This window comes from Leptonotus elevatus, chromosome 7, assembly GCF_054856555.1.
Source record: "Leptonotus elevatus isolate MCC_2025b chromosome 7, RoL_Lele_1.0, whole genome shotgun sequence".
Lineage (NCBI taxonomy): Eukaryota > Metazoa > Chordata > Actinopteri > Syngnathiformes > Syngnathidae > Leptonotus > Leptonotus elevatus.
In genome coordinates this window covers 7320731-7332518 of record NC_141245.1, presented here as the reverse complement: position 1 = coordinate 7332518, position 11788 = coordinate 7320731, and the positions used below count along the sequence as shown (strand labels likewise).

General features: G+C 37.0%; 2 protein-coding genes across 2 annotated transcripts; one reads left to right on the top strand and one right to left on the bottom strand.

Moving 5' to 3' along the window:
* The first annotated feature begins 1243 nt into the window (after positions 1 to 1243).
* LOC147170705 (homeodomain-interacting protein kinase 1-like) lies at positions 1244 to 6895 on the top strand. Its single transcript, XM_086081447.1, has 2 exons — positions 1244 to 1679; positions 3494 to 6895. The coding sequence occupies exons 1-2, from the start codon at positions 1574 to 1576 to the stop codon at positions 4726 to 4728; spliced, it is 1341 nt and encodes a 446-aa protein (XP_085937573.1). The 5' UTR covers positions 1244 to 1573; the 3' UTR covers positions 4729 to 6895.
* On the bottom strand, positions 5515 to 9948 carry LOC147170704 (endonuclease domain-containing 1 protein). The gene is made up of 6 exons (XM_086081449.1): positions 9885 to 9948; positions 9713 to 9802; positions 9520 to 9620; positions 9091 to 9205; positions 8797 to 8953; positions 5515 to 6485 (listed from the first exon to the last, which is right to left on the bottom strand). Exons 2-6 carry the CDS (start codon positions 9788 to 9790, stop codon positions 6094 to 6096), a joined length of 843 nt encoding a protein of 280 aa, XP_085937575.1. The 5' UTR covers positions 9791 to 9802; positions 9885 to 9948; the 3' UTR covers positions 5515 to 6093.
* Positions 9949 to 11788: the final 1840 nt, after the last annotated feature.

Genomic DNA, 11788 nt, shown 5'->3' with positions numbered 1-11788 from the left:
ACTTTGTTTCAAGCAAGTGTAGCATTTTCCCTTAACATTGGGCTGAATAAGAAAACCAAGGATGATTGTCAAATGTCAGATGGACATTGACAATGAACAATATAAGTGGTAAATAAATTGGATTGATTATTCATGGCATGTAAAAATGAATTGGTATTGAAGAGTTGTGATTGATTGTGTGCTCACCAGCACATTAAGTTAAATGGCATGGCATTTTAAGGTCAAAATAATAAATCATTAGCTGCAGCAGGTTGTCATTCTAGTTACTCAGTCAAAAGTGGCAGCCATTAACTTTTGCAATGCAATGAGGACACAGGTCGAGCAGCATTTCAAGTTCCCCAGAATGTTTTCCATAGTAGGCTACTGTAGGCGTGGTGCAAGACCATGGATAACAATAAACAACAGTTTGCTGCTGTTAAGGCTGAACTTGTTATCAAAGCAGCAGTGCAGACATTGTTGGCCCACACACAAGTGTAATTGGGAAAACGTCTTAGCTGTTCTCTAAACCGATGGGCAACTAAGATGGGGGTGGGGGGGGGGGGGGGGCTGCAGTTTTTCATCAGCGCTACTGCGGGGCTCAAGTTGGACCACGCACTTATAACCAGATGTTCGACAAATATGCTATTTAAAATATGGACAGAATACGTTCTTATGTCTTTTTTTTTTTTTTTTTTTTTTTTTTTAGCAAGTGTACAATATGTAGGCTACTATTGTACTGCATTGTGCCTTACAGTTTGTTTTGGGTTTTTTTAACGTTGATTTGGCTTATTCTCGTTGCCAATCAAGGACTGCACATAAATGCTTGAACAGAAAACCTGTGTCAATAATAATAATAATAATAATAATAATAATAATAATAATAATAATAATAATAATAACAATCAAGGGGGCCGTCAGTTGCCCACCCTGCCCCGATGATGTAAGTCTAAAATACACTGTATTCTAAAGCTGACCTTTGCATGAACATTCGAATTTTTACTACAGTAGGACATTTGTTCATTCGAATCGGAATGCTGCTTGCACCTGCTGTCTTCTTTCCGACTACGAGTGTTTGTGAATGCATCACGCGACTCACGGGAAAGGAGGGGGTTAGAGCACCTAAAATATCATCGGAGTTTATTTTCAAATCCTCTCTTGAATATTTTACCGGCATAAGTGTAGACAGTCACCGCATGTTAACGTGCACTTACACAAAGAGCGCACGTACTTTGAACGTCACTTAGTCTAAATACTATTACACACATAGAAGAGTTCATTTCTTGTGGTAGTTGTGTACAAAACTAGAGAGACGAAGCCGGTGAACACGTCACAAACGCCTACAGCGATACTTTGCGTCCACAGATGTCCACAGTTGAACAGATACTATGATTATGACTCGTTATGACGCTCCTAATATCAGCAATGCTAAATACATTTGCTCACAGAGTACAGATATCACTTCAGCCGTCTTGAAAGCTGAGGGATATCCCTTACTGACATTTTTTTCTACGGCCTACTGCTCGAAAGGGTTCAACTTGAACAATATTTCTATGACGTCACCGGCCGGTAAATTAAAAGTTCCAGAAAGTGGGACATGTTAGCCGTCAGAAGAACTGCTGACGCTGAAAAGCAAACGGAGCTTTGGAAAATCATGTCTTCATGGACAAGCTCGGAGTCTTCGGCCTCATCTGTTTCTTCAAGTAAGTTATTGTTATTATTATTATTATCATTTTTATTATTATTATTATTATTATTATTATTATTATTATTATTATTATTATTATTATGGAGACTAGATGAAAACGCAAAAGAGGAGGGAGATCCCCAACTAGCTGCTAGGACTCATCCATTTATACCGACAACTTACTGTAGGCTTAATGTAACCAATAATGGCCTTTTGATTTGGATGTTTTTGTAATAGCACATTTTATACCCAAAGCCCGGAGAAAGAAAAAGAGTAGACAGATATTCATGACATGGGTTTTTTGTGTTTTTGTTATTTATTTTGATCCTGGTGCCAGGCCATTAATTTGGATTGTTTGTTGTCTTATAAATCAATGCGGGCTGTGCATATTATTGTACGTATGCATGACAACAATAATAATAAAAAAACAAAAGTCAAATGAAAAAAATGGCTGAACGGTCCTCATGGGTCAAAAAATTAACTTTGAAGATGTTCTTGTATTCAAATTCTATACTTACTTCCCTAAAATGATTTATATAGATGAGAGTACCTATAAACAAATTGATAAAGTTACAGCAATTTCAATGCTGCCAGGTTGAAATCCCTAGTTTAAAAAAACGTGTTAAAATTTTTGGCACATACATTTTTTTTAAAGGTCCATAGGACTAATACCTTAGGAACAATATTAACTTTTGACATTTCAGGCACTGTTGAAAGACCACTGGAAAACAAGAGAGAGTTAATGAGAGTTTAACCTTTAAAAGCTGAGTAAGTTTGTCCTCTCAACAGATGAAATCAGCCTCAATTTATAACAAGCTTACAATTCATCTTCTGACGCATGCATCATCAGCCAAAGTTTGGTTGACTTGTGACTTGGGTGGTTTTTAATGAAGTCAAATTACCACAATATGAAATTGGATTTAGTTTTATAAAGTAACTTGCAGTCATGGAAATCGATTATTTTCTTCTTGCTGATCCCAGCACGTCAAACACCCAATTAACATCTGGAGAGGGAAAAACCTGGCGTTGTGCCATTCACCCACAACACTACGTGGTATAGAAAATGGTTGCCTCATTTTATTTTTTTATTATTGCTGTTATCATTATTTACTATAATTAAAACATTTGTGTTTTCAAGTCAATTTTATTAACTCATTCACTGCCATTGACGTCTATTCATTTGAACTATTTCTATTAGTTAAAAAAAAATAATTCCTACTTTTGTTAACAAGAAAACCTAGATTTTTTTATTGCACATTTAGAACAGATTTAAATTTGTTATTAATCGTGAGTTAACTAGTGAAGTCATCCGATTAATTACAATAAAACATTTTAATCAACTGATGGCCCTAATTTTTTATCATCTTTTCTTTTTTTTAAATCGTGAGTTAACTAGTAAAGTCATGCAATTAATTACGATTAAAAATGTTTATCACCTGACGCACCTAATTTTTTTATAATTTTTTTCTTAGAAAAAAAAGATTTAAAAAGGAAAAGATTATTACAAATTAGGGGCGTCAGACGATTAAAATTTGTCATTGTAATTAATCGCATGACTTTACTAGTTAACTCACGATTTTATATCTGTTCTAAATACTTTTATACTCTTGTTAACAAAAGTGGAACAAATTGTAAACTAATAGAAATAGTTCAAATGAATCTTTTATGTCTATAGCCGTCAATGGCAGTGAATGAGTTAATAAAGTGTCAACAGACAATCAGGCACTTTACATATGGAAATAATAATAGACTTAAGGTGTCCTCAATTCAATTCCATTTCTACTTGACTACTGACTTGACAGTAGTGTCCTGTCTATACTTGTTTTGCAGTGAAAGCGACAAGACCTGAAGTCAAGATAGGCAAGGTTTTGTACAGCAAGTCCAATGCTTACTCTGTCCTGGATTTCATTGGCGAAGGCTGCTTTGGGAAAGTGGCGGTGTGCAAAAATCTGGAGACGGCGGAGATGGTAGCAATTAAGATCTTGAAGAACGACCGAGCAGTCAAACAGGACACGGAGAAAGAGCTGTCCATACTGAAGATGGTCAGTGTTATGGATGCCGATAGCACTAATGTGGTCAAGTTCTTTGAGCAGTTTGAGCATGAGGGAAACATCTGTCTGGTGTTTGAGGTATTGGACTGCGATCTCATCTGTCTGCTGGAAGAGCGACAACCTCAGCCGTTGTCTCTGGACGAAATCCGTGTCATTGCCCATCAACTGCTCGTGGCCTTGGTCACCCTGAAGCGTATCGGTATCTTGCATACTGACATCAAACCCGACAACATTATGATTGTTAACAGGAAAGAACAACCCTTGAAGGTGAAGCTGATTGACTTTGGCAATGCCATTCCAGCATCCAAAATTAAGCTCGGGTTGGAGATTCAACCAGTGGGGTATCGAGCTCCGGAAATTACCCTCGGCCTCCCTTACAACGAGAACATAGACGTCTGGAGCGTGGCCTGTATCATGGCCTTCCTCTTCCTGCCTGGAAACCTATTTGCTGTCAACTGCGAATATCAGATGTTGAAGCATATCATCTGCGTTCTGGGCCAGCCAGATGACTGCTTACTTCAAGCTGGGAAATACACCGAGAACTATTTCACTGAAGATGAGGTGGTTGGAGTTTCTCAATACAGACTCATGACACCAGAGGAGTTTGAAGCGGCGAACAATGACAAACCCAAAAATCCGGATGTTTGCAGAGACCCTCCCAAACCTCTGGAAGATATGATTCAGTTGCCCCCTGAGGGAGGGATTGCAGACGATGAGCTGGAGAACAGGAAGGCTTTCTTGGACCTCCTCAAACGGATGTTGCATCTTGACGGGCATCAGAGAATCTCTGCCTCGCAAGCATTGCAGCATCCGTTCATTACAATGGCCCAACAGGCCGCCAGTGGCAGCTTGAGCCCTCTGACAAACAAAGAAGTGTCGCTCGATCAACTACATATCCCTTCCTCAGATATAACAACTGACTTTGAATCCAACAAGAGCATGTTGAAAAGGATTCGCAAATTTTTACGCCGATTGACCACTGCATTCTATCGCATGGCAACGTTATTGCACTGATGCCACATTTCTAATTTAGATTTGTATTTTTAGGATGAAACCATTTAAGATGTTTGATTCACAGATTCATCTTGTTGTTGTCGTCACAATGTATTCTGCTGGAGTGATTTTGTGCTAATTGGGAGTCATCTGATTACAGGTTGAATCTCGGGCATTTGCACTGCCAGCAATGTCTAACAAAGGGTACTGTACTCACTGTGGCTACTTTCATCAATGATAATTCACTATTGAAAAAATACATTAACTCATTCACTGCCATTGACGGCTATAGACGTCAAAAAATAATTTTTAATATTTCTATTAATTTTACACTTTTCCCACTTTGTTAATAAGAGTATGAATTTTTTTATTGTACTTTTAGAACAGATATACAATTTTTGATTAATTATGAGTTAATTATTGAATTCATGTGATTAATTACAATTGACATTTTTAATTGCCTGACACGATTAAAAAAAATCATTAAAAATTAGGGGCGTCAGGCGATCATTTTTTAAAAATTTGTAATTAATCGCATGACTTCACTAGTTAACTCACGATTAATCACAAATTTTATATCTGTTGAAATGAAATGAAAAAAAATCTAGGTTTTCACACTCTTGTTAACAAAAGTGGAAAAAAAAGTTAAACTAATAGAAATAATTAAAATGAATTTTTGACGTCTGTAGCCGTCAATGGCAGTGAATGTGTTAATATAAAGCAAACAGCTACAGTACATATCAACGGATTTCCTCAAGTGTAGATGGTGTTTTAAATCTTTGGGGTCAGTGAGAAAGAACACAGGAACAAACTTGAACGCTCGTTTTTATTTGTTTGTAATATGTCAATGCACAGCCTCAATACTGTGAAAGGGAATGATAAACCATTAAATTTTGCCGTTTTACAAAAATATTTCTTTACAATTTATATATTTTTAAGAGGAAGTCAACCCCCCAAAAAATTCTCGACATTATTTTCTATGTAGCCCCACTAGTTTAAATATGGTATTCTGGTTAATACTGCATTAGTGGAATATGAGTTAGGCAGCAAAATCCAGCAGTTTTTATCGATATCAGAAGGTGGCAAACTCAGTTTGCCACTTGCTGTCGACGGAGACGGAAGACGACATCAATGTTGCCCAGGTCTCAGGTAACAACCATGTGAGCTGTGATGTCATCTTCACTCGACAACAAGTGGCAAAATGGCCGCCCCTGCCATGGATTAAACATGGCTTAATTTTGCTGCATAACTCATATTCCACAAATGTAATATTAATCAGAATGTCATGTTTAGACTAGTGAGGTCACATATACTGTAACGTATTATTGTCAAGAAATGTTTAATGTTGACTTAAGGCTCCATTAAAAAAAACAATAAATCATCCAATCAAATGTTGCAGCTATTGTGGAAAAGCTCTCCTACTTCTTGATTTGAGAACTGCTGCAGGAACTCTCCAAATTCATCCAAAGAGAGTTTCTCGACCCAGTTGTCTTCTGTGTTCCTGGCTGCAGCGGCCCCCCCCTCAATGGGCCTGTCGTTGTTGTCCACACAGCAGTATGCATTCCACAGGTAGTCTGGGATGTTGACACGCTTTACATTGTTCTTCACAATCCAATTACCTGCAGAAGGTACCGCACCCACCAAAACGTAGGCCTTGGAACACTTTTCGCGGAAAAGATCATTAAGCTGAGACTCGTGGATTCTCCATGCGTTCTGGTTCAGTTTGGGGTTCTGAGGAACCACATTGGTGAGAGTGAAAGTGGCGTTGCGGCCAGGAACTGTCGGAGGAGTGGAGAGGAATTAAATGGTGGGGGCAAAACAGGATGAGAAGACAAATACTCCAAATTAATACACATGTGGACGAAATTGTTAATGAAATAATGATGACGATACTGATACTGATGCTGATAGTAATAATCATGATAATAATGATAAACCAATGACAATCAGACATTGCTTTTGAATTGTGGTTCAACAGAATTATATGTATGTATGTATATAGTTATATATACTGTACAGGCCAAAAGTTTGGACACTCCTTCTCATTCAATATATTTGCTTTACTTTCATGACTGTACATTGTAGGGATGTAACGAAGACGGCAATATCGTGATATCGCGATATTAAAACTGCCATAATATACCGTCATTGTCATGTCATGATATTAAAAGCAGCACATCTGTTAAAAGAGTCGGGTTGATTTCTATTTGTGCAGTTCTAACACCCTCTGGTGGCCGTTTTTTATAGTGCAGTTTAATTTTTACAAGGCATGTTTTGGCCCTTCAATGTTTAAAATCCACACAAATGGTCAGATGAATGGGAACGTAATATGCTTGTGAACAGAGTCAATATGTGTAGAAACTCAATGTGTGCTTGCATTAGCAAGTGCCTCAATATGTATATTATATTTATATATTTTTATATATATATATATAATATAAATAATAAATAATTTGTAATAATATTTTTTATTGCTTTTATGTACAAAAGCACTATCGTATGTGTGTTTTCTTAGTATGAGCTAATTTTTTTGTGACCTTTTTTTATATCACCAACCTCTCCACAATATTGTAATAATTTATCGTATCGTGATGTTTGGATATCGTTAAATCCCTAGTACGTTGTATATTCTATGACTAACAACTTTACAACTAAAGAATGAAAACACTAAAATAAATACATAAATAAATAGCCACCCTTTTCTCCTGATTACTTTTTTGCACATTCTTGGCATTCTCTTGATGAGCTTCAAAAGGTAGTCACCTGGAAGGGTTTTCCAACAGTCTTTAAGGAGTTCCCAGACGTAAGAATGCCAAAAGTATGCAAAAAAGTAACCAGAGCAAAAGATGGCTATTTTTTTAAATAATTTATCATATAAAATAATAATAATATAAAACATGTTTTCAGTTATTTCACCTTTTTTTTTGTTACGGTCATAACGCCACATCAGTTCATACATAGTTTTGATACCTTCAGTGAGAATCTACAAAGTAACCAGTCATGAGAATAAAGCAAATGCATTGAATATACATATATATATATATATATATAAAAGTGAAAAAAATGTTAAACTAATAGAAATGTGGCTGCATATTTTAGTAATTGATACAGTAATTTCATAAAAATCCATAAAATTGAGTTAAAATTAAAAAGATTTACTATACTGTAAAAATAAAATGCGATATTGATTTGTGTTGAGTTAATTATTCTGCCACTAGATGGCATAATTGCATTTGTAAGACATTGGTGACAGCTCAGTGCCTTTTTCTTTTAATATTAAGAGCTATCTAATCTTTAACATGAAGTAACTTGTGAAATGCTGCACATTAAATTTATCACTGCAAAAATTTTGACGTGGACATTTGAACGTTTGCTGCGTTGCAACTGGAATTCCCCTAGTACAGGCTTTCCAAGTAAGGGGCGGTTATTAATCGTGTGTTTAAAAACATTAGGGGCATTAAAGGAACTTTTTTTTGGACTTTTGGGAATTTTGACATCCCTAATATATATACAAAAATGATGGTACTGAAAAGATAAAAATAATTTGACCATCGGGACATGTTCAACCTTTTATGCCAGAGGCAGGCAACCCTGGTTATTTGTTACTACAATTATTATTATTTTTTTACTGTTATTATTTTTCTTATATTCCCAGAGGATTACCAACAATTGTGTCCACATGTGTATGCCTTAGTGTGTCTTCGACATAACTTCCAGTGTGGAACGTGAATGTTCTCCCTGTGCAATTAACCTAACGTGTACAGTCCATTAGGTTAATTGAGGACGGCATTGCCTCAGGTTAGTTGAGGGCTCCATTGCCAGCAGAAGTAAATATGAGTGTAAATGATTGTTTATATGTTTCCTGTTATTGACAGTCCAGGGTGAATTTCACTTCTCGCTGGCTGGGATAGGCTTCGACCCAGGATGAGCAGTACGGAAAATGGATGGCTGACAGCACCAGTTGGATCATAATGTACTGAGTGTATTGTGGGTCAAAAGTGAGTGAATGTTATATAATGGTGCAGGTGAGAAAATAAATAAAGTCATACAATGAAGTTTTTTTTAGTTTTTTTTAAAGAGTGTGTTTACCTGCATGGTGTCCATTAGGGTTGAGGTGACCTCGGTCAAAGCCTGAGTGTGTGTAGTCCTCATTCAGAGCCTGTCTCTCCCCCAGGTAGATCCCAGGATGATCTCGACCCAGCCAGTAACCATCCTTCATCTCGGCTTGCCAGGATTTATTTACCAGCTAGAAGAACATCACAAACTCCACTTTCAACAGATGTGCCTCAAACTGATGGCCTGGCTTAGAAATGAATCAAGAAGTAGTGCTCAGTTTGAAAAAGGTCGGTGACCCTTGTATTGTACTGGCATGATCGTACCAACCTGAGGTTCTACAAACCACCTTCTCTCCCGTCCACCTCCATTGCTTGGCTGGAACACGTACGCTGAGTAAACTGCGATACGATGGTTTGTGTCGTACAATGTGGCGAAGTGGTACCTGGAAGTGCAATGAGTCTCCTTAGTTGTTAAAAACTTCTTCTTCTTTTTTTGACGCACTTGCTCATGATTTTGAAGATCCCCAAAAATATAGAACCCATTTTACTACCAATCACATTGTAAACCACTCAGATCAGGTACGTTTTGTGTGGAAGAACTTATAGCCATCACCAATTGATAAAGTAGAACAGAAGGGAGGTACATCCTCTCCTCCAAAATCCTTAACCTCTGACCAGGCAATCTGAGTCAAATGTCCCAAAACTTTTGTCCACACAGTGTATTTTGTCCCATGGAAGTTACAATTCCACTTTTTACCGGTTGGTAAATCGCTGACAGAGACGAGCCGTGCCAGGTGTTGAAGAGCCCCATCTTGGCACTTTGCTTTTGTAGAAATACTTCAAGCATTCAGGCACATCCTGTGGCAAAATATCAGTTACAGAAAGCACAAACATGTTTAGAGTATTTCGTTAAATGCTTCATTTTCCAGAGTAGTGTAAACCACACAAACCTCAAATTGTTCCACAAGGTCTGCGTGAACAAAAAGGAAGAGTGACAGAAGAGTGCACAGAGTTGCCAAAGTTTCCATTTTGGGTTTCTTCTATTGACGAGAATAAGACGTTGGAAATATATATTGTTAATTCGCTGCCATTATTTTTGCCTGTATGTGTATGTCCACTCACCACGCCTCACACCTGTCAGCTGCCGCAATGTGCACGGAGGGGGGAGAGGGACTTTCATATATACTTGGCTTCACATCACCTTTCACCTTCTTTGCTAACTTTGTTTATCTCAACTTAAGCCAACACGTGGTTAAATAGTGTGTTTAGCACGTGTATTCCTTTACACCGACATTCGGCGGACATGAATTCCAACTGGGTACATGTAAAGAAAATGCTACATAAAAATGTAATGCTCTGCTTATAGTTAATTATTACGGCATAATTTTTTATATATATATATATATATATATATATATATATATATATATATATATATATATATATATATATATATATATATATATATATATATATATATATATATATATATATATATATATATATACAAATATTTATTTGATCATTTGAAGTGTGCCATTTATTTCCTAATACATTTGAGACCCTTTCAGGTCAGCTGTTAATTCATTAGAAGCAGATTCATATAGCAGTGTTTGGTCATGTAGAGCTTAAACAAAGGTGTCAGAGTGGAATAAAACATAAGTGCGTTTGATAGATTTGCTTCCAAATTCGCACATGGCAGCTCTCAAGTTATCGCGTTCATGTGTTGTTTTTCCCACGATCACAGCACAGGTGGTGTGCTAAAATCACTCAAAACTCTTGCAACCTACATGATGGATTAGCCAATTAAGTCAAATTAGATATTTAATCGTGGCCGTTGTTTTTGTTGTGTCAATATTTTTTAAAATACTGAATTGGCTTTTATTCTTGCAACAATTTGACAGGTTGCACAGAGCAAACAGAATGAAGAGTAAAATGTCTTCTGAGTAACACGTGCAGCTGCTGTCGCACAATCTAAGCTAATCGTGAGTCTTTAAGTCATGAGCAACATGCTGCTTCACCAAATCATTTCATATCTGTGACAAAAACGAAGAAGAAAAAGGTATCCGTGCCCCCCCCCCCCCCCCCCCCGAACGCCCCCCCGCCCATCGAGCTAAACAACACACACATTCCGTATTCACCACAAGCACCTTGGTAGTTGTAAAGTGTTGATGGATGCTAGCCAGGTTGTCAAGATGAAAAACTGACTTTTACTCTCCCTCCAATATCAGTCAAGTTTAATTTATTCAGTTGTTGACGGTCAATTGAATGAAAAGTACCAACTGAGAACTGCGTAATGTTGATTTGAAATGGAGCCAAAGAAAGCCAAGGATGCAAGTCAAAACAAACAGGCGACGTTGGGGATTAGATCAAATAAAGTAGGCCTTATTTAATCAGCCTTGTATTTTCCCATTACTTTGCTCTGTATTCATTTTTCACATTAACTGCTCAGCATAAATCTGACTGAGAGATATTAGGCGGCAGGACATGAAGTTGTTACTGTGTAATTGTTTTATTATTAAGGACCTGGAATGAAACAAATGTTTAATGAGTCAGATTGTTTTGATTGTTATTTTTTTCCATGTGTAAACACAATAAACAAGAAAGGGCAGGCAGATAATAAAGTAAATCAATGGCAATTAGTTTGAATGATAAAACTTTATTGTTTGACACTGAAAGCATAAAGGGAGCGCATTCAACAAAGAAATCAAACACAAGTTGTATTTTCTAATTCAACTTACAACAGTTCCTCGTGAATTGTAGTTATTAACCCATCCATGCAGGCGCTGCATGCATTACAAATGTTTTTGCCTGAGGGAAAGAAAGTGGAAGTTACTTAAGTCTGCCTCTAGGTTGCAGTGTTGAATTGTGCTTTTCCACCTCACCTGCATCTTCTTTTTCCTTACTAAATTGCCATTGCAGATTATTCAATTGCTCCTCAGCCAGAAAAATGCACTCGACAAATTCATGATCCAGTCTGCTGGGCTGTGTCATCAAAACGGATACAAATAATGAACGGGTTTGTC

Coding starts and splice junctions, on each gene's coding strand:
- LOC147170705 (XM_086081447.1), top strand. CDS start 1,574: ATGTTAGCCGTCAGAAGAACTGCTGACGCTGAAAAGCAAACGGAGCTT. Junction 1,680..3,493: donor GGCCTCATCTGTTTCTTCAA/GTAAGTTATTGT, acceptor CTTGTTTTGCAG/TGAAAGCGACAAGACCTGAA.
- LOC147170704 (XM_086081449.1), bottom strand. CDS start 9,790: ATGGAAACTTTGGCAACTCTGTGCACTCTTCTGTCACTCTTCCTTTTT. Junction 9,621..9,712: donor ACCTTGTGGAACAATTTGAG/GTTTGTGTGGTT, acceptor ATTTTGCCACAG/GATGTGCCTGAATGCTTGAA. Junction 9,206..9,519: donor TGTCAGCGATTTACCAACCG/GTAAAAAGTGGA, acceptor TTGCACTTCCAG/GTACCACTTCGCCACATTGT.